Source organism: Ambystoma mexicanum, chromosome 4q (genome assembly GCF_040938575.1).
Source record: "Ambystoma mexicanum isolate Mex_15411 chromosome 4q, UKY_AmexF1_1, whole genome shotgun sequence".
Taxonomy (NCBI): Eukaryota; Metazoa; Chordata; class Amphibia; order Caudata; family Ambystomatidae; genus Ambystoma; species Ambystoma mexicanum.
Genome location: NC_090928.1, coordinates 535,825,073 through 535,848,350, shown reverse-complemented (window position 1 = coordinate 535,848,350; position 23,278 = coordinate 535,825,073). Strand labels below are relative to the sequence as shown.

The 23,278-nt window shown below is 47.0% G+C and overlaps 1 protein-coding gene across 9 annotated transcripts in view; it reads left to right on the top strand.

Annotated features, from left to right (window-relative positions):
• Positions 1–23,278, top strand: part of NHSL1 (NHS like 1) — an 844,536-nt gene that overhangs the window by 672,482 nt on the left and 148,776 nt on the right. For all 9 annotated transcript variants that reach the window (XM_069608088.1, XM_069608085.1, XM_069608084.1 and 6 more), the window contains exon 2: positions 3,001–3,153. In XM_069608088.1, coding sequence (XP_069464189.1) covers positions 3,001–3,153 — 153 coding nt within the window. The remainder of the gene's footprint in view (positions 1–3,000; positions 3,154–23,278) is intronic.

The window sequence follows — 23,278 nt, the reverse complement described above, 5'->3', positions numbered from 1 at the left end:
GCACTTGGCTAGGATGGTGGGGCGGAGCTAGGTAGGGTAGAGAGGACTTGAACACTCAGTCCCTGCGTGGTGTGGAAATGAAACCTGGCCTGCCTGCTCTTCGAGGTGTCCCGTTTTCTGGGGTATAGTGGCAAATGGTATAGGTAGGTCGATGTTCTGTGGTACCTACAATGCACGGTGGGTAGACGCGATAAGTTCACCTGCCTTTTCTGATCAAAACTAAAAATGTTTCTTTTATTATTCAGACCAAAATGATTTTGAGAGTCCAACCGACGCCCGGAGGATGGTCCAACCAGCCCTTGGGTGCCAGCGCCTTGAGTTGTTATGGAAGTTCATGCACTGAAGGAGAAGCCTGCCCACCCATCCCTTTATAATATGCGTCCCATGAGACGCCTGGCCCAGAACGGACAGGCAGAAGCACACGTTCCAGAATGCAAAGGAAACTGGGTTGCATGCCCGTCTTCCCAATGCCAGGGGTCATTTTGATTAGTTTGCTCTGCATTTTTAAGGGGTCGTGCACAGTAGTGTGTTACTGCACAAAGGCTTTGCGATAATCTATTCAATTGCTTTTTTAAATTTCTCACGAAGTTCATAGTGTACAGGCCCAATGTCCATCCCAATGTCTTCCCCATCCTTGTATTCCATCTTGTAGCAGTGTTCGGACATTGCACTGTATCTAGAATGAATGCCATCAGCTGCCAGCTGTACAGTGTGGAAAAGTTGGCCAGCGTGAGCTTCCGTATGAACCGGCAGCCCAACTAGTGCAGGCCCCTAAGGACGCGAGCGCCACTTTTGCAAGGCTGCTCCGTCCATCTGCACATCTGCACTGCAAGTACACACGGTCCCCACGCTGCGACAAGGCCGGGGCTCCCGGCATGCAGTGGATTGTTTTCAGGGCTCCCCCCGCCCCAACCCTCCCCCCCCCCCCCTACCCCGTCAACTGTCCCCGGATTCCCATGCTAGGGCGAGCTGTTGCCACAGTGAATGGTTGCCATGGGCATCCGCGGGTGTCTTGGAGGGGGAGGGGCAGTAGGATTGAAGCGCAGGTTTCACAAACCCAGACATGCGGCTAATTGTACTCTGGGCTTCATTCATGCCTCGCCAGGCTGACTGCTCTGCTGCCCCTGTACATCTCCAAAGGTGGCAAAGGGGGCAACTTCCGCCCCTTCCTGCGATTCGCAGGCAGAAGTTTCTAAGGACTTTCAGCGATACCCTCTGTTGTCCCCTTCTGCACTGTATTCACACCGATGAGAGCGATGAAAGCACGCTTTTTAGTACTTTAAAAGGCAAACTCCTCTGGCAGGGAAGGTAAAGGGAAGATGAGATTTGCAGGAAGGATGGACAGCCGGCATCTGCCGCCTGCCCTGATGCGTGAGAGGGCGTGGGAGGCCTGGCCCTTTCTGCTGGCCACGGTGAAGCGCTGCTATTGTGGTGCGTTTGGCGATGTGGATGATTCAAGCCAAATTAAACTCCCACTTTCATTTAGAGCCCCACCCAGATTGAAGGCCCATTGTCCCCGGAGTGAAGCATGTGGTCTTCGTACTTGTATTCTAGGAGTGTGATCTTAGTATGAGAACAAAGCACGGCTTGGCGACTCTGTGGTGCTGCAGCAGGCTGAGAGGGACAGGCTTGGCACACTGTACATGCTGTATACATGCATCCACATGGGCTGCAGTCTGCCATGCTGTCTGGAATGCCATTTCATTCAGCTAGTTGTGTCTTCCAGCACTGTTGTCTTGGGTAGAACAAGCATGGGTGTGCTGTTGTGTTAGCCGCCATTGTATGACCTCCAAGCACTGGCGCGGTTTGGGTTTCTGAGGCCATGTGGACTCCATGGCAGTGAAACCATAAAGAGATATAAAATGTTATATATACATATATATCCTTTAAAGTAGGAGCTGCGAGAGCGATACTTTTAGTTAACATTGCAGGCAGTATTCATAAGCTAAACCGCGTGATGCCAACCTCGCTGCCATGTAAAAGGAGAGTAGACGTTTGGATGGCAGCAGCTGGTGCTGGTTGCAGTTGTGAGTAAGTGAGCCTGCATAGGCATGCCTTTATGGATGTGTATTGCCACTCTTGCCCCCGTTTATGGCTTTGTTCAAGCCACTTTGCCTTGCGCTGATCCCGTAGGCGTGGGATTATGCATGTGATTTTATTTGTTTGCAATGAGGTGGTGCATAATGTTCCATTTCTTATGCGTTTATAAAGGTGCACACTTGAGCACTGTGCCTTGTTCTTGCATGAATGTGTACAGAACTAGGTTTGCTGGTCTGGTGCCACCTTGATGAGCATATGTGGAGATGAGATAATCTGTCATCACTGTGCAGTTAGGTATACACATGTATCATTATGCTTCCATATTTATGCAAAGCAAAAATCTTGCCTGCAATTTTCTATTCTACCAGTTGGCTGCAAAGGTGTAGTGTGGGTGTTTTGATATTGTAGTTTTGGTGGTGAAGTGATGTCGTTTTTAATACTGTAGTAATTGTTTTGTTATTGAGATGAGAGTTTTTTTGTTTTATAAATATGCACTAGTTTGGCTACTGGAATCTTGTGCTTATATTGTGTTGCTGTCATTCTGATACTCAAGTGTTGAGGTTGTTTTGGTAGGTTTTGCAGTGCTGTCGTTTTTGGTTATTTGGGTAGTGGAATCTGGCAGTTTTATGTTGTGCTGCTGTTTTGATTCAAACGAGAGTTTTGTATTAAGTGGTAGGGGAGTATTGTGTTGCAGGTTTTTTTTTTATAGGTGTTGTGCTGCTGATCTTATGTTTTTGTATCTTTTTGTTAGCTGTGCATCTAACACATGTCTTATGCTTGCATCCACGTCCTATTGCTTTTTAAATCTATATTTTGCCTGTCAATGGACATAGTTGTTGTTTGTTTTATTCAGTGTTAAGTTTGCTTGTGTCCTGATATTGTCGCCTCCATTTTGTAGCATTATGCACATGTATATTTCCTAATGTTAGAAATGTAAACTTTGTTCTTTTTAATTTGTAGCTGTTTCCAATCTAGACGAGGAAAGTAAATGGACGGTCCACTACACGGCCCCGTGGCACCACCAAGAGAATGTCTTCCTTCCCGCCTCGAGGCCGCCGTGCGTGGAGGATCTGCACCAACAGGCCAAAGTCAACCTCAAGTCCGTGCTGCGAGGTAAGAGGTGCAGCGGCGTAGCACATGCAGTTTGAGTCTGCCCACATGCCTTCTCAGGAGGGGCCCTGGAACTTCGGGAAGTTGAATTGGAATATCAAGAAGCTGTGTTTATCACAGTGCAGAAACCGAGCATTGTGAAAGCTATTTATTAATTTTTTCATTTATAGCAGCACAAAAAACCCACAGGTATCAGGGCACTAGTTACAGTAAGTTTGTGTTAAGTCTTCAAAGTGCAAGCCCACACATGCATTACAATGTACGGGTAGTTCTTAGGAGTAGTCTAGCAGAGCCACGTCTCATGGTTAAAGGCATAAAATAAGCAGTGTCGCATAGCAATTTGTTATGCAATTCTGTCGGTTTGCTAATTAAATTGACACTTGCGTAGCAAAGTTAGCTATTTTGTTACCCAGCTCAATGAAAGCACTGCTCACCCTGAATTCCTCTCTGGCTCTCAAGGCTCTTTCCACCCTCTTCTCTGTTCACAGCAAGTTCAAAGGGGATAATTGAGAGAGTGCAATAGTAATAATCTACTTCACCCTTAAGTGCCAAAGGCCTGTGTGGGAGTGCTAGGCAAGATTCTTTTTCAAAGAATTGAAAACAGAAGTAATCTGGATGATACTTTTATTTGCCAACTATATCCTCTTCGGCAAAGACCAGTATGTGTAACCTTATTAAAAACAGCAATGCAATTCCATTCCAACAATTTAAGTTGTTGCATAATGCATAACTACAGTATTGCTTCTGTAAAACACTGCATTGTCTCGACGATTTACAGTAAAGTTTAGGTCTGTGTATCAAAATCTCAGTGTCCACTAGATTTATTTTTTGTTGGGGAAGATTGTATCACATTGACGAGTGAACACTTTTGAAAATGTACATGATCCCATGGCTAACTGCTTTTAATGGCACATCTTGTTCTATGACCTGCTGGTTGCATTTATCTGTGCAACTGGTGCTCAGCCCATGAGAGGCTTTATACCAGTTATCCTGAAAGTGAGATGGCAGAAAACTACAATATTCCACCTAGTTTGACCAATTCCCTGCCTGCTATGCCATCTACTCAGTTTAGTCTCTTACTTTCTTTCCTCGAACATAATTAATAGACAAGGCTTACTAGATGTTTATGCAAAAGAATGATCAATAGTTCCATCCAGACTGTATATGGACACATCTACTGCAATACAACACGCTGAAGTTAACTTCCAGAGCTCACTTTGTTCTATGATTGCATTGTATATTGGCACCTGTCTTTTTTTTTATCATATCCATCTATTTATTTCTTGCACCTAACCTTTTACAGGCACTCAGCCAGAGCTCGCAAAGTTCACTCGTACACGTCAAATGTTTCACTGCGCTTAGCTGACAGTGTGTCAAACATAAAGTGGGTTTGTGGTGACATGCACCACTTTACAGAAAGCGCATGTACATTGTAACTAAATTACTTAACCTGCAGGTCTACTAGTGGAATTGTAAAGAATTTGCAAGCCCTGATTTGTCTCACTAATACCTTACTTCAGCGGTACACATAAATGCTGTATTGATGCTCATTTTATGTTTTAGATGCAAATAACTTCTGGTGACATTAATATTAGTACAACATTGCTAATCAAATGGGTGCGTTTGCTAATTAAGAACATTTTAATTAGCAAACTCTGCTAATCAATTTCTGAAAACTAATTTATGCCTTGTGGTTTGGGTTCTACATTAGGCATGTAGAACATGAATGTCAGGTTAGGGTAAATGCATAGTTTAGAAAAGTGTGAGAAACCTGAAGGTGTCTGTGACTAGTGCCCAGGGATCTGTCATCAGGGTGGCCAGGACACGGTCATCTCTATTGGATCGAGTTCCTAGGGGTGGACCAGTGCAGGAGGATTACCTGCATGGGGGGTCCTCGGGGAGTGGAAGTGGGACAGCAACGGGTGAGACACAGTACCCCCTTCCGCAACACCTTGTCCCCATCCTACCTTGTAGGATATTGAGAAGCTCTACCCCACCCTCATTTCCGACATGAACACTTTCTTACACCATGAAAGACAACGGACTAACACCAGAGTTGTTTACCAGACATGTCCCAACACAAAGCTCAGGCAATTGACAATAATCACACACACCTGGCAGCCATCTACCTTCCCCACAGGTATAAAAGGTGGAGCACGAGAGCACACTTCAAGCAAGCCAAACTGCATGACGAGGCAGCTATTCCAGGACAGCAGTTCAAGATGAGGAGAAAGGTGGCGAGGATCGAAAGGACAAGGAGAGAAGAGCCCATGCCCTTTTTTGTCAAGACCTGTGAAACCTCCCTGAAAGGAATAATAAGACTGGAAATAACAGCCATCGAGAGGTGTCACAGATGTCAACGGTGCAAAGTGCCCTCCTACACTGATGACCACACCAGGGAGAGACGCTTGCTACCCTGGTACCATCCTTGACTCCAGAGACAAGAAATACCAAGCGGTTCATCACAGCTGGTGAGTCGGAGGGAGAGCCGATAACAAACCTAACACTGTTGAGCGAAGTTTGCAACTGACAACCTAAAATTGAATAAAAAAACAAAGCATTTGTGTTATGGAACTGTTAAGCAACCAAGGTTGAGACCAGCTGCAGAGTGGTCCGGCGCCTCAGGGGTGCTCATTCGAACGACTTTGCCCGGTCCCCGTTTGTTAAAACTACAGATCCCAGGAGGCCCTAGGAGAGCCGACGAAAGAGGTCAAAGTAGTCCTACTACGGTCGAGTAAAACCCTTTGTACAATTGAAAGTCTTTGACCCATAACCAAGACGAAAACTGAGGGAAACAAATCTTGCATTGTGTACAGCAAAGTGAAAGATGTAACTGGCAAATGTGAACCTGGCTGAGGGATGCCTGCAACGCGGGATGAAGTGCGATAACCCTGTGAACATTGTCTTATGACAAGAGTGAACCCGGCTGAGGGATGTCCACAGTGAAAGATTGCTGAAAAGAACTGTTTTGTTATTTTGAACGCAAAAGGCATAGTGAACCCGACTGAGGGAGGCTAACATTCGACAAGGGTCCGAGCCCGGAAGAGGGGGATCCCGGGTGAAGAATCATCACCCAATGTGAACTTTTGTTTTGTTATTTTGAACACATCAGGCCCTCAGAGGCAAGAGACTTTGTAGAAAAGAGACTTAACCTCCAAAGGTCCTGATATCGCTGAAAGGAACTATAGCCTTGTGCTGAAGAGGCCCAGGAGTGCGTTTTGCTTAGAAGTCCCACCTTGTCTCGTGCTAAAACATGGGGAAGGGAGACCTCGCTATACCACACTGACTTATTTTTTGTGAACACTTCTTTCTTTTCTTGTGACAACTATCCCACACCTCTTTTGGTAACTTAGCGGTAAGGAATTGGCAATAGGTTTATTTCAGTGTAGGCCCAAGGCGCCACTAGGACTGCCTTATTATTATTTGATGCTGTTTATTACACCGTCACACTCCACTCAGGGAGTTACTTTCCCCCCAATCAAGGTGGTGCCCAACAAATCACTGTGATTTTGATTCAGGTTCTATTTGCTAAGGCCTCCAACCCGTCTTGAACCCAACCCCAACAAATACTCGGTGCCCCAATGTACTAGGAACCAGGTTGGTGTGTAGTAAGAATATATATGTATTAATTTAATTAAGCCAAATTTGACAAACAGACAAACATCAGCCACCAATGCCGTGGCAACACAAGAACAAAACTGACTTCCGTAATGGCACAAACACTGAGATATGCAGTCACAATTTCATGCAGCTTTCTTTTCAAATCGCACACTGATACAGAAAAAGAACAATTCAAGATACACACAGATTGATGATTTGGTTATAATACTTTTCTCCCAGAAACCCCCACCCTCAGACTTGGCTTCCTCTGAATTGAAGGCCAGTGGCAGAGATTGGGAACACAATGGGAACATCGTTTTGGGGTTCCGATAAAAATGCACTCTTTGGAAAAAGGATTCAAGGGGGGAAATCTTTACTTATTACCACAGATGCAATATGTGGGAAAGAAAAGCAATGGAAAAAGGTGTTGGCCACACCTAAAAAAAAAAAAACAGGTCAGGCTTTGTGGTTAGGGTTTTGGCGTGGTTCAAAGGCGGTTACTGTCACCTTTTAATAAAAGTCTGTAATGGCCATTGTGGCATATACGCTGCCCTTTTTATGCAGTAATGTTTTTTTCTATTAACTAAACTCCAGCATCACCTTTTTATTCTCTTTAAGTTTCATTTCGCCTTAAGCATGTGATCATCCAGAGGCTAGCTCATGTTTATCTTCTCCCATCCCTTCTTGGACTTGTAATGGCCCTGACTGCAACTCTAATGTACATTTCATGGGAGTGGTGACCGCAAGGTCACTTCTGCTGAACAAACAGGCATGGCTTTATCTACCAGACCTCCCTCTCCAGGACCAGCAGAGGAAAGGTCTTAAGAGGTTAAGTTTCATTTTCAGGAGAAATGATCAGCTGCATGTACAATTCTGCAAGAAATGGCTTTTAAACTCCCCCATAGTGCACACAGGCCTTCTTTCCATGTGTCATTTACTTCTTTAATCTCACAGTTGGAAAAGACATGAGTATCACTTCTGGATTGTCCACATGTATAGGACAGTTATATGAGAAAACCATGTTCAAACTTTGAAAGTCTAGTAGGCACTTCTGTCTGCATAATGTTATTTGGATGAGGAAAAAGGAAGTTCTTTTATTTCTTATAATTATAATTAGCTTGGTCTCACTTGATTACTCGAGCACAATCTGGTATTACATTGAAGATAATCTACACACTGCTATCTTTCTCTTTAAGTAAAAAGTGTAGCTTTCCATGGATTTAGTAAAACAGCATTGTCAGCCACATGTCTTTCTTTTCCTTGCTGAAAGGCATTGCACCCATCTACGCATTTTTGAGATTTAAGCCCACTTTCTTTCCTTTGAGATTTAGGCCTGTTTTTGGTTCAGTGGGCCTCATGTCTGACATCACCATTTCTGTGCTGGCTTTGGACTTCGAGAGGACTCCATAAACCACTCTGGCCTCTTATTTTTGGCCTCCAGGGGCTAGGTTTTACCCATCTTAGATTTAGGTTTAGATTAGGTGTTTCTCACCCATTTCTGCAGTTTAGCACCCTTGAACTGTGATCACTTGTGTCGGTCTTTACTTTTGCCATCTTGAGTTCCTTTCAAAAGCCAGGCCTCATGGTGCGGGGGGCTACATTAAATACACAACATGAGCATGTGGGTAACAGTGGATAGCAGCACGAAAGATAACAGCACATCGTAGGTGAAACACAGGCAATAGTGGTGGTTGGCAAGGCGGTACAGCATTACGGCACTGAGAGAGCATACAAGGTGCAGGCATACATGGGACAGCAGGTGCAAAGGACTTGAAGGGGTCCCTAGAGGAAACAGTAGGAAGCACATGTGTGCAGTACAGTGAACATTGTAGCAGCAAAAGTCAAGTGCATATGGTTAGGGCGGTGGTTTGCGGCGTATCTGGAAATGTCCACCATAGTGTCTGCTAGTTATGACCAAGGTTCGAGGTATGGCGAGGGCTGAGCGGAGCCTAAGGAAGATGAGGGGGGGGTACAGAAAGGCTGGTAGTTGACTTGGCGGAGCGAGGTCGATGGGGAAAGAGTGAGAGGAGGGAAACTGGGAGGATGATGGCATACTGCAAAAAGGATCAATATACCTTGGGTGTTTAGCAGAAGGCAAAGTGTGAGAGAGTGAAGGCTGCACGCCCCACGCATTTCCACTGCCGGACAAGGCCAGACAAGGGCTTTTAAATAGGGGATTTGGATGGGGGGTCGGCAAGCCTGCTGCCTTTGGAGGAACTTCTTTGAGTGATTGGTGTTGTACAATCAGCGGCAGCCCAAGTTCCATAGAGCATCCAGGCAGCTCGAGTGTTGTGGGCTGCCGGGATGCGGTCTCTGTAGAGGGGAGATGAGCAGCCATCTTGACAAGGAGCCACAGGCTGCGTTGTTGTAATCGACTTGAGAGCATCAGCCTCCTCCCACACTCGGCGAGTTGCAGGAGGGGGCCTGATGCATGGCTAGGGGCAGAATAAGAGATGGGTCTTTCCAGAGAGATTTTCCAGAGAGGACCAAAGGGTACAGGATTGATGCATGTTTAGCGGCTCAAAAGTAAAGGCTCTGAACTTCTTCTCAGAAAGAGATACTTGTTTGCAACTGGTTTACAACAAATATGTCAGTCGCAAAATCAAGATCAAGTTTATTAAGGACCCTGCTTTTGCGCTGCAATTACTTCACCCCATCGCGCAAAGACCGAGCTGAAGGTTCAGAGTCCGGAGCTACAGCTATCAAAGAGACAGGTAGAATAGTTTGGCATTGCTGTGTTTACCCGCCGTAAGCACCATGCTTGTTTGCAAGGGAGGTTCAGCAGCTGTGTGTTTGACAGATGGAGCAGGTTTTTTTTTCTTTTCACATTTTTGGGTTTGTGGAGCCCATGTTTGGGTTCTTGGGCAAAGCTATTATGCTGGGTAGACCAGAGTGCAGATACAGGATTGGCCTGAGTGCCTACTGGTGTTTGCTTGTAGAGGACATGAGCATCAGCAAAGTGAACACTACTCTGCATGGAGCAGATGTTCGGGTGTTCCTGTAAAATGGCTAAAGAAACCCCTTCACATGTCCGCAGAAGACGCATTGCTTCCATTTCACGCAAGTGTAATTAATATTCATTTTTCAGGCTAGCAGTGGAAGGATAATAATTTCAAGTGCAGCCTGAAAAATAGTACCTGATAATCCTTGTTATTCAACCCGACTGGTAATGCGTGAAATAGAGATGCGCTTGTCCTTGTGTTTGATTTATGTTGAGCATAAAATGCAACAGTGCTCTGCTATATATTTTTGCTGTTCGTGTCCATAGCCTGCAAGTTAGCTCGGTGAGTTAAGCTCAGACCAGGCATCCGGATTCAGGCTTCAGGACATGGGTTACAAATCTGAAGGAGCTGTCTGGCAACCAGGTTTGTCGTGTAAACTGTCTTTAATGTGTTCAACCCGTTAGCAGAGACTATGTATGTGCCAAGAGGTATGACTTGGAATGATTGTCAAATTCCTAACTCTGGAAAGGATAATGGACAAAGCCATTCTTTGTGTTTATGCATGTGTGCCATCCTCTTGCTCGGTTTTAGCACAATGTTTCCAGGGACACTCTGCAGCAATTCCTCGTTTCTGTCTTGTCTCTGGGTAGATCCATGCAATTGAGGTCAGGTCCATATCCGATAATCCCCGACGGCCGGGGCTTATAGAGTCTTCGCTGTAATCTTGGGTTTCGTTAGCACTTAGTGCAGACCGCAGGGTCTCTGCCTCCCCCGCCAGGTTGGAGGGATGTCAATCCTCATTAGGAGACATGTGACTTTGAAAGGACGTTGGGGTCGGGAAAGGGGGGTCACAATTTGAGACTTGAGGAGGGGATGGTCTACCATGTCTCTAGAAGCAGAGTTGGTTAATGACGGAGAAGAAACATGCTTGGGACAGTAGTAATATTAGAAAGGAAGGAACAGCAAAGCCTGTGTGGTGTTTAGAACAGGCTGAGAAGCAGACTGACAGGCTGGGCTTGGTGTTTTATTGATTATGTACTGTTGTTTTTATATCCTCCAGCTGTGCACAACTACCAATTCTGCCGGAGTGCAGTTGTCTAAAATGTAATGGATTAAAAACGGAAGGTTTACCTTCTGGTCCTTTAGAGACTTGGATGGTGGTGGTTATAATGTATGAGGCCTGCTTTCCTCAGCCCCTGCTTGTGGCTGCAGAGCAAAGCAACTGCCTTGAGGTTTGTCCTGGTGCCAATGTCGCCTATGAGCCTGAATTAGCCTTTCCATGCAGGCTCCCCCTCTTAGACAGCTCTATTGCATAAGAGGATCGACTAGTGATCTCCCTGGCGAAATTCATCAACCCTGTGGCCGGCGGTTCGAACCTTCCATAGCAGGGATGTGTCCTTGAAACAGGTATTCAAGCTCGCCACTCTGTTTCCAAAATATCAATCAGATGACCTTGGCTGCGGGCCAGCAATGGTGTTCAGGGCCTGGCGCTTGTTTTCATCCACCCTAAATCTTTATTTCCATGTAAACAGATACACTCCCAGTACATGGCTCATTCTGCCCAAATCAATTTCCTTGCCCTGCCCAGATAACAAGCCATTTACCAGTGCTGACGCTGGGCCCTATATTTCCGTGGTGACGCGGCGGGACACGCCCCATCTACTGAAGTTGTATTCCTTTCATAAGCACTGCCTTTCAGAAGAAGTGGAAAATGGCTCTCTTTATTGAAATCTTAGTGCTGTTTTTCCTCTTTTCAAGAGACTTCTCCTGTTTCTCTTTTCAATCTCCATTTCGATTGTTCCACCTTGTGGTTTACAGTGGGTACAGGGTTGGAAAATGGTTCTTCCAGATATCATCCGTGGTTTAGAAGGGTTATCTCGAGCACTTCCATCGCGTATTTCTTCGCCTTTGAATGCCCTAAATGGATTGGGGACACGAAACAGTGACTGAAGTTGCACCTCATTCATAAGGTAATAATAATAATAATAATAATAATAATTAGGCTTTTATATAGCGCTACAAACCCTCAGGTATCCGAGCGCTGCTTATTATTACCCACGGTGTGTGGTGCTCATTTATCGACCTCGGAAGGATGAAAGGCTGAGTTTGGCCCCGCCGGGATTCGAACCTGCGTTAACAGGCTCTGCACGGGTGTCAAAGCGAGCGCTCTACTCGCTGTGCCACTTGACCGGTAAAATGGCGCCAAAAGGTTGGTGGCTGTTCTCTGCAGAGGATGACTTGTCTAGTGCAGAGGGAGCATGGGCCAGTATTTTCAACAACATTTCCCCTTTTTTTTGGTAAGAATGCTATTTATTGCAAAATACAATTGCAGCAAAGTTTCATATTTTTGTCTACAAAAAAGAATGCAGCATTTCAGATACTTGTGAGGCTGGAAGGCATTAAGCACGCTGCACCCCCACTCCTGTTAGAGGCAGGAGGGGCCCAGTGTCCCTGCTCTCTCCTGCACGCCCTTGGCACCTGCACTGCCCACCACCCCAGGCTCACTGTGAAAACCAACATGGCCATAGAAGTGCGTTTGGCAGCGGAACAGTCTGAGGCAGGGCGAGAACAGCAGCACATTCTCAGTCTCTGCCTAAAAGTAGTTGGAGGTGGGCATAACATTAATACTCTGCACCTGCAGTGTCTCCTTGCCTCTTCAGGTTACTGTCTGCCCAATCTCATGCACCTGGTCCAGTTGTAACAGGAACGGAACAGGAGAGCACAGGCTTGATGCCTTCCAGTGTCTCTGCCAACACAGCACTGCCAAACGTCCCACTCCTGCCGTCAGTGGCAGCAAGACCGAAAAGGCAGGTGGCATCGTGTCTACTGCAGCGAATCGCACAGAATGGTCCCTCCCCCTTTGATCAATAATACTTCTACTTGTCACCTAAAGGTACTTTTGGATGCAAGAATGCCCTTTATTGCAATGTTCTCATTGTTTCAGAAAGGGGGACTTTTGGTAGCCGAGGTGGGCGGTGTGATCGTTTTGTGCCTGCTGTAATCTTGGAGGCAGACACTTCTTTTATGAATTTGCACACAGGGAGCTGATCACAGAGGCTTACAAGTCATGGTTTTGCTGCATCCACGTCTTTTGTTACAGAACAGTCATATACGTTCCTATGCACTCGGGAAAGACATTCTGGTGGCAAAATAAGTCGCTATGGTACAATTTGGACTTCTTCATCCCAGTATTCCCATTTAGCAATATTCGAGCAATTTTGGACAAGGTCGTCCTTTCATTAGGATGCAAATATACCAAGCTTTAAAACGGTAAAACAAAGTAAGAGTGGAAAGGAAAAAAGGTTGACCAAGAAATGAAAGCCGCATCATTGCCAATGTGGCCTATGAGCCTGAATTACCCTTTACATAAAGGCTTCCTGTCTTATACAGCTCTATTCAAAATATGCCCACCTGCAGCCTGTTGACTATTTAGATGGATATAAAAGGAACACACGTGCTTGGCAAAAGGAACAAGTTGGAGAATGAGCTGGAGGGGGGATCACAGCAGGAACTGGGCCAAGGAGAACAGGATGCCGAAACGCTGAGGGGCTGTCATATGAAGCCGAAGGAAGCCTGGCGAGGGAGCCGTATCTCCAGGGAGGCTGCAGAAGGAAGCCAAAGGGTGTGCTTATCCCATGGTTCATTCTGTCCAGTCCATGCTCGTTCCCCCTGGGTAAGAATAAGAGCCCAGGACGGCCTGGGGGGCAGGTGGGGAAGCCCTGACCTCAGATGAGAGGACCATCAAGGAAGGAAAGCTGAAGGAAACTCCTTTGCAGGTAAAGACTGTATACACTGTATCAGAGTAACCGTGAGTGAAAGCACATGTTATTGAAAATCTCCGGTAGCCAGTTTAACAAATGAGCAATGCGAAAGGATACCGCTAACAGGAGGACAATGGTGAAAGCATTCTGGAAGGAAACAGTATCACAGAGTGGTCACGTAAAAGAATATACACATTTCAAAGTCTCTGTGAAAGTAAAGGGAAGTGCCGCAACGGCAGAGGAGCTGTGCACGGCTGAAAACTGAGCAAAATAGAAATCCTCACAGAAGCTCCTCTTTGTAAGGGGAGCTGGAAGAAAATTGAAGTGAAGAGCAAAAACGGGAAATACAAATACTAAAAGTGACATTGCGAGTGAACCAAATGTATTGAGAAGCATTGGGGTGGCCCCCAGGCAGGGGGCGTATCCAGGAGGGCCGAAGAGACCCCAACCTAATAAACTGTAAGTACAGTTAGGCACCTGGTTGCACGACCTGCGACCTGTAATGGGTGGACCGTACAGTCTGCAAACTGCGCCACGACCAGGGGAGGCTTAAGTATAAGGAGGGCTTGGTTTTGCATGGGGAAGGCAGGCCCGCAAGCACTAAGTGAAGTGAAGTGATATTTTGGGAAGGAACTGTTGTGAAATACTTTTTTGTTTGAAAATAAAGTAACTTGGAACATTGACACTTTGAAGAATAACCAGGAGGGTCTCGGCTCAGGACCGGGGGAGGCTGAGAGACCCTGTGAAGAAGTGAATCCAGATAAGGAAAGGCACTGTGAATTTTTGCCAAGTGAATTCTAAGAATTTGTAGAACTTACTTACCCTGAGTGTCTTGAATGGGGAAGGGAGCTGTGGAAAAGATCCATGTTCACATTGACTTTGGTTTGAACACTGTTAAGTTGGCCAAATACCACACACTCTATTACTTTGTAGAAGTGAGGGCAAGCATAGGTTTTGACACACAGTAGTTCACTTTTGACTGACAAGACTTAGACTTCCCTTAGTTTTCTTTTCATTAGTGAGCATTCCCACCCTAGAGTTAGGGCATGATTTTTCCACCCTGACCCCCAAAAAGAAAGGTTTTCGAAATCTATTTGTGTCATCTCTTGATGCAATGCCTGTCTCACAGTGGGTAAATAACCAAACAACTACAAGTTGTGTTGCACTCCTCAAATCCCATCTTTCTCCCATCTCCAATGCTATAAATAGGTTTGACTTATGGATGGCATTTAAGTACTACTTAATGGAGAAAACCTAAAATGATCTGAGCCTGGTACAGTGCAGAAAATGTGCGTTGTGTACCATAATCTTCCATTTGCCCCATTGACCATAAAAAGTCCTATCTACCCCTGCTAATGAATGATTGCCTAACTGAAAACTTAATTGTCCACATCAGTCGAACTCATTAATTACCACTGTGCTGGCTCTCGTCTATTAACCTCTCATTCTTTTACATATCTAATAAGCTATCAATCTGAGGAATTGCAGCATCCGCTCCCACACCATTCCCAGAGCAATTCTAGTAATTTTATTCCTGAGCAGTCAAACATCCCGTCAAACGTCCCAAGTCGTTGTATTCCTTGTATTACTACTTTTATAATACAACCTGTTCAACATGCACATTGATCACCTCTGCTTTACTGCCTTGCTGATCCACTAGAAGAAACAAATTGTTTTTGCGCCATTAACTTCATGTATTCTTCAGACAAGGTCATTAAAATGACTAATTTTTATGCATTATAATTAGAGCACACATAGTCTGCCCATTAACGGTACCATAAGTAGATCTAGAGACTGCTGCATCCTACATCCCTGTCGAATGATGCACAGGTGGTTCTGACCATCCTGTTTCATTTCTGCCATAAGCTTTCATGGCTGTCCAAGGGATCGACAGGCGACTAACTTGATCCCGACACTCGGGGATTGGGGGGGCCTGCAGTTGGATGTGAGCAGGGCTTGGAGGTAATACCCTTGTGCACCATGCGCAGGAGGATACCTATGGAACCATCTTCTTTGCCAATTATGGGGCTTGCTGACTCCTGGGCATGCGCTTCCATGAGCAGTGGATTCCACGTCCGTTCCATAAACATCAGGTCATAGCATGGTTCTCGAAGGATTAGTGTTTGCCTACAAACGAGGATAGGTATGGGTTGGGGATCATGGGAGATCCCCAATGTTACACCTCTGGGACTTACATCACCGAAGGGGTAGCGGTCCCCATAGGCATCCCTGTTGCCAAGTCTCTTGCCTGTGACTTTGTCACACTACTCTTATCCTAATAGAAAATTAAGTGGGGCTTGCCTGAAGGGGAACGGATTCAGATATCCCGGAACTGATGGTAACTGAAATACAAAGAACAGAACCTTTGAAAACAAGTGACTGTACGCACAATAAGGAATCAATGTGTGTTTTGAGTTATATGAATTGTTTCAAAATCCGTATGCTTGCCTCATGCTCTAGTGGGTTCATGGACCCTCTATATACTGTCCAGTGGGCCTAGTGGCCATGGCAGTGTTGTGGGTGCTGGAACAAGTATGCATTCAGGGCTGGAGAGCCGGGATTGACTCTCAACCATGCAATGTTGGATGTTTTGGGTCTTGGGCCTAAAATAGAACATCATTTGTGACGTTGGCTGATTAGGAGCTTGACCAGACAAGGGCACTGATCTGATTTGGACCTTGATCTGGAACAGGTTATTTTGGTGAACATTGATCAGGATTGGCCAGATAGTAGGACACTGCATACTAAATTGGCTTCAAGCTTCTGACTTGTGTTTCACATGGAAATTAAAATCAAACAAAACAATAGATTTTTAACTAAGGACTCCTTTGCCTATTAATTTCTCCGTATGTTGGACATTTATTTAAATGTACATTACTGGTACTGGATTGACTACAGAAAAAGACGTATGCAGCATTATCACCCTGGTGGGGGGAGCCAGCCAATCCGGTGAGTGGGAAGTCTGGCTTGAACTGCTGGTGAAAGCCTGCGTTCCATCCCACCTGACAGCCTGTAGCCCCCCCCTGCCGCCATGTTCCCCCCCCCCCCCACCCGCCGTCCTGTTATTTCTATTTTCATCCCTTACCACCGCCCACTTAACTTATTTCTGTGGCAGTGGCACTTCCTGCTGCCGCTCCTTCCTCTCTGCTCCTGCAGGCCACCATGGCAGCCATCTTGGATAAGTATTTTCCTTTTTTTTTTTAGCACCCGGTTTACCGCTTTGGCAACCTCGGGTGCTAATGGCCTTAAGCCCCTGTTCCAAGGGCTGGAACAGGGGATAATGGCCTGGAGCCCTCGTTATCCGCCTTTGCTTCGCTCAGGCTTATAACTTGGGCTGCCAGGCCATTAACCCCGTTCCAGCCCTTGGAACAGGGGCTAAAGGCCACAATATGTACACAGTCACCGCACATGGACCTTCTGATCATATATGAACACTGTTGATGTGCACGTTGGATGTTCACGAGGGTTGGTGACTAATTCCTACCAAAGGGGTCTGGTCTTCCTGCTGCCCGAAAAGGTTTATCCTTGGATCCCTCAGTTTCTCCAGCATGGCGTCTTACATGGATTCACATGATCCTGAATATTCCCTGTCGTCATGCTGGGAATCCTTGGAAAAATTAAAGCAGTTTTGCTTTAAAGCTAAAAATTGCTTGTCGCTTCTACAGCCTATTGCTGCCACTTTGGGTCATTCGTCGTCCTAAGCTCCACCCATGGTGGGCATCTTCTGATTTTTACCACACATTTTCATGTTTGGCTCCTCAAAATATCGATAACTTTTTGCCTATTTTTGTGATAAATCTTCAATTCATCCTTTCAATCACTGTTGTGACTGGCGGGTACCCGTTGCTGGATGGGGATCCGTTTCATTGTCAGTTCCCCACACTGTGTGAGGCCTTCTCTACAAACACGGTTACATGCGATTTAAACAAATATAAAAATAACAAATCAAATAATAACGAAGAAAAAAAACAAATCGATTATTTTTTTAATTGGGGGGCTGCATCCCCACACTCCCCCTTTCCCCACGTTTGCAACCCCACCCTGACCCCCACACCTTTTAACCCTTTACCCCCATATATGTGCATATTTTAGAAATGTTTTTGTTATCTTTGAAACCGTTTTTCTTTTTGCATTTAAATCACTGCACACCTACACGCACCACGGGGGATGCCACAAGAAAAAGCCTCTTCAGGGCCTGCTCGAAATGCGGGCTGAGAAACTTCTTCATTGAAAATCACTATCCCAAATAAATCTGCTGCTTGCGTCCAGACCATGACACAGATGGATGTTACATCTGTAAGGCCTTCTTTTCTTCAAAGACGCAGAAAGACTGCCATAGAAGGTTAGTGGCATGGATTCAAGAGGGGAGGGACTCTGACTCGTCCTCCGTGTGCAGTCTTGCCTCTTCTAGGGTTAGTAGACCTAAAGAACGTGCTCCCTCTGGCAAAAGATCGAGATCCTTTGAGGACACTTTCCGTGGGAAGATGCCAAAAAAGGCGGCGTCTCACGCTCCGACTTCTTCAACAAGCACTGTGGCTGCGGAAACCCCATTAGATAAACAATGGTTGTCGTCACCCTCCCCATCGACGGGTAGTAGTTGCTAAGCACAAGGCTTCATCATTGCGGACCTTGTCGAGGGACCTGTCAGCGGCTTTGCCATCGAAAACCTCTTCGTCATCACAGGACCTGTCTAGAGTCCCGTCAGTGACTGCACCGTTGACTACCTCCTCCACCGGGGCGTTACCCCGGCGACGACTTTGTCCACGAAGGCTGGTTTTCCATCGATAACTTGAGTTTGCCAATGACTTTGTCCACGAAGACAATGGGCTTGTCCACCACAGTCACACTGCCATGACGACTACTGCCACTCCCAGAGTGGCAATGCTGCCTTGGCAGCCTGCACCGGCCCCTTCAGACCAGCACCAGAGACCACTGTGCTTGCCTCATTTCCTAGCGGCGCTAGTTTGGAGTTGAGAGAGTGATCTATGTATATATGCCTCTGGCTCTTGCATTGCTCCCAAACCCACCAAGTGTCATGAACCGTCGTCTGCCTCCCTTCTGGACCTCCTGGACCCTGACCCATAGGGGATTGAATGCAGTGATCCTTCCAACATGGCCGCTCGAAACGGAACGCTCCTGGTCAGTCTCTGCATTCCGCGCTGCACGCTTTACAAAAGAGACACGCCCCCGCAGCTCTGCGCGTCTCAACGCTACCACTTGTTGTAGTCGGACGTGTGTAGCCGGAGTTTGTTCAGGGTTCCCTTTTGAATCCTTGTTTCCAGTTCCTTGAAACCCCGTCCTTCCTCCCATTCCTCTACCTACCTTCCTGGAATTCTTCCGCGCTCGGGCCACGGCATTCCGTGCCTCCGAGCGTAACTTCTTTGCATCCTGGTATCCATCCTGGAGTTCTGAACGCTCCCGGAAACAGAATAGCAAACCTCACGCTGGACTCCGAGGACCAGCGTTCGGGTTTGTACAAATCCCGGACCGTGAAATAGAAGACATCCCAGAAGGTCGCAAGCAAACAACAAAAACAGGTGAGAAGGGGAGAGACTTGTGACACCAAGTTTCTTCACACTGGCTCCATTATACCCACCCAGGGTGTCATCCCTAGTCCCAGTGATCCAGTCTTCCAGTGCCTCTGAAAAGAACCTACTAGAGGGATTCTACTCTGACCAAGATGATGTTCAGGATGCTCCTGATGCCATTCTGCCAGTGCCTTGACAATGGGCTCAGCCATCTCGGCTGACTAGCTCATGGCTGTATAACCCAGTGCGGGCTCCTGGAGCACCTAGAGATGTGTCAATGGACATTTTAACTACTCTCCACACATTGGTGTCGGAAATCCAGCAGCATCTTCCGAATGTACCCATACCTGTCCCAGCAGGTAGTCCTCCAAGTCCATCCCGGGCCCGACTGACACCATCTCATCCATCACCGGCTGCCCCTCAGCAATTGCCAGTTGCAACAACTCCTGTGGTGGAAGAGGCAGCTTAGACAGACACCAATAACAATATGGTCACGACCCAAGGCACACAGGGGACGGATGAGTTTGACGACTATGTTCCCGCTGATGGGAAACCTCCTGACGTCGAGATGCCCTCCAGGGACTCTCTGCCTGATAAGCTCTGTTTGTTTCATACCATGATCGCTCATGCTGCAAAGCTATTCACTCATTCATGAAGAAAAGAAGGAAGGCTTCCTTTTCCAACGGCAAGAGTCCTCCAGGAAGACTATTGTTTTGGTTCCTCTTCTCGATGACCATTGGGAAGATGGCCTGTTGGTCATGAAGACCTCCAGCACGGCCCCTGCAAAAAGGGACCGCTTAGAGAAAAAGTACTGAGTCTCTGACACTGCCCCCAAGGCCTTCAGATCCCAACCATCACCAGACTCTGTGGTCTCTGCTGCAGCTAGAAAGAGGTGCTCTAACCCATCTTCCTCTTCTATGTTTCCTCCCAATCAAGAGGGGTAGGAAGCTAGATGTGACTGGGAAGCACATCATCACAACTGCAGCGTCTGTCACGTTGGCCATTCTTTTGCGATATGGTATACGTTGAGCCCCATTCTTGACTTCCTCCTTGACAAGAATGCTGAAGCCGTCGATTTTTTTCAAGGGAGAGGTAGCCTCCGACAATGCGATAACCAACGCCCTGTACATCGCATATTCAGGCGTTTGGCAAATGGTCAGTGGAGTGGCCCTCCACCGCCAAGGTTGGCTCAAGGTCACTAACTTTCACCAGGCTGTGCAGATGAAGGTGGTGGACATGCTTGTTCGATGGGAATAACCTTATCGGGAAGGCGGTCGACAACACCCTACAGTGCATAAAGACAGACACTGAAATGGCATGTTTGTTGGACACTCTCCAAAAGAGGAGACCTTCCTCTAAAGGGAAGGTCTCGAGCTCCTCAAAAGTGTTCCTCGCCTCATCATCACCGCTCAACCCCTTCACCCACCAAGGAAGTATATAGGGGACGTTCCCAAGCCTACAGAGGAGGAAACCAGCATTGTCGTGCTCCAGCCTCCAGAACGCAGATGCCAAAGCAAGTCTCGCTCGACCTAGGGTCCGCACCCTCACTACAGCACCCCCAGCGGGAGGCCGGTTATCGTAGTTTGTTGACCAGTGGTGCAACATCTCCACAGACAAATGGGTGCACAATATTATCCAACAGGGGGTCACACCCTGGAATTTCAGGACAAATGCACTCATTCCTCAAGAGCAGCATGTAGTTCAGCTACTAAAGGAGGTTCAAACCGTGTCAAACAAAGGGGCAATAGAACCAGTCCCTCTGCCTCGGGGCCACTAGAGTGTACACTAGATACTTTCTGGTCCGACAGAGGTCCGGAGAGTGGAGACCCATTCTGGACTTACGGCACCTAAACAAATTCTCAAATCCCAAAAATTCAAGATGGTCACGTTGCAGCATGTGCTCGGTCAACTGGAAGAAGGAGCTTTCCTGGCAACCCTCGACTTGGAGGATGCTTACTTCCATATCCACATTCATCGCAAGCACCAGATGTTCCTGTGTTTTGTCATTCACGGAAGACATTACCAGTTCAAAGCTCTACCATTCGGCCTAAAACTGGCCTCAATGCTATTCACCAAATACTTGGCTCCGGTGGCAGCACACTTGCGTTGCAAGGGAATTTACATCTATCGCTACCTAGACGATTGGCTGATCGAATCCTGTTCTCACGCACTGGCAATTCAGCTCACAGCAGAGGCCATCTAGGCCCTTTCTTCTCTGGGATTTTTGATAAAGTACCAGAAATCCTGCATAGTAGCATCTCGGAATGCACTATTCTTGGGGTCCTGCCTCAACACACTATCATGTCTAGCGTCTCCTTTAAAGGCCGGGTAATAACCATCCTGGGAACGGTCCAACGACTATCGGCAGCTCACGTTGCACCAGTCCGATCAATCCAGTCCCTGCTGGGATGATGTCCTCGTGCATCAATCTGGTGCCCTTTTGCAGACTAGTGATGAGACCCCTTCCAGAGTTTCAGGATGCCAAATGGAAACAGATCACAGGCTCTTAGAACGATAAGATCAACCTCAATCCGGCCTTTCTTTAAGCCCTGCATTGGTGGTCCATTGCCCTCATCTCTTGCAAGGTGATCCCTTTTAGACCCCTGCTCATCAGGTGACAGTCACTACCAACGCCTGTTAAGAAGGTTGGGGTACCCACATAGGCCAGCTGCACGCCAGGGGCCTCTGGCTTCTGGAGGAGGAGGAGGAGGAGTTGCATATCAGCGTCTTAGAAATGCAGGCAGTCTTCTGAGCCTGAAGTGCTTCATGTCTCAGCTCCAGGGGAGGATGGTCCGGGTCTTCACAGACAACACAACCACTGTTTTACATCAGGAAATAGGGTGTGACTTCTCTCTCGGCAGGTGCAGAATCTGTGGCACTGGGCCATCGCTCCGCAGATGTTCCTTGTTCTGTTTCACCTGGCAGGTGTTCACAACACTATAGCTGACTCGCTCAGCAGGGAGCTACGGTGCTGCCATGAGTGGGAGCTACAGAAGACCCAAGTATCTCTTCTCATCTGCAAGTGGGGTCACCCTCAAATAGACCTTTTTGCCACAGCATCCCACTCGAAATGCCAAACATTTGCCAGCAAGTGTCTTCAGAACAAGAGTCTAGGGCCTGCTCCTATACGCATTTCTGCCAATCCCCCTGCTGCTACTTGTGATCAATACACTCAGACAATTCCGCTGCAGGATGATGCTCATTGCACCGGCGTGGCACAGGCAGATCTGGTATCCAGTCCCTTCACTATCTGCAAGTGGCTCCAGCTGTCAAACTACCTCCTCTTCAGGAAAGAGGGTCAACCCTACTGCACGGCCCGAGTTGCTGAACATAGCTGCTTGAATTCGGGTACTTCTCGATACCTCTGGATTGCAAGGACATCCTAGCAAGATCCAGAGTTCCACCAACATTTTCTTGCTATAAGCACAAGTGGAAACACTTTACAGTGTGGTACCATTCACAAGGGATTTCTCCACTGCTAGTCACAGCCCTGCATCTTCTACCTTATCTGCTTCTGCTTGCTAAGTCTGTGCTAGCCCATGCGTCTATTAAGGTACATCTGGCCGCCATATCCAGTATACTCGGGCGCCTGGCAAGCTCTCTGTGGTCTCACAGACTTGTGAAGGAATTCCTCAAGGGCCTCTTCAGGACGTTCCCTCCATTGAAGGCTCCAGTCCCAGCATGGGAGCTCAATGTTGTCTTGTTTAAACTGATGGCATCAACCATCTTTAAATTTTCTATCTTGGAAAACAACCTTCTTAGTGGCGATCTCCTCGGCCAGGCGTGTCAGGGAATTCCAAGCTCTATCATGTAAACCTCTATATCCATCAATCCATCTTTCCAGGGGGGTTTTCTAGACTTATGCATAAAGTGCCATCAGACTTTCACTTGAAGGAACGTTTGGTCTTACTGATTTTCTTCGCTAACCCATCTTCACTGTCAGAGAGGGCGTTGCATTCACTGGATAGTTTGCCTGCCTTAAAGTACTATGTGGCATGAACCAAATTGTTTTGAAAGACTTCTCAGCTGGTCGTTGCTTTCGGATCTATGGGACTTGGGAAGGCCCTGTCTAAGGCTTCCATCTCCATGTTGCTCTATGGCTGTATTACGCATTGCCATCATCTGGCCAAAAGATGCTACCAGGCCGGCCGAAAGCCCATTTCACCAGAGCCATCGCAACGACTACAGTGTCCCTCACTGGCGTTTCCCTGCTCGACATCTGCAGGGCTGCTACGTGGAGATCTAGCACACCTTCACAAGATTCTACTTTGTGAACGGGGATTATGATAATGATAAT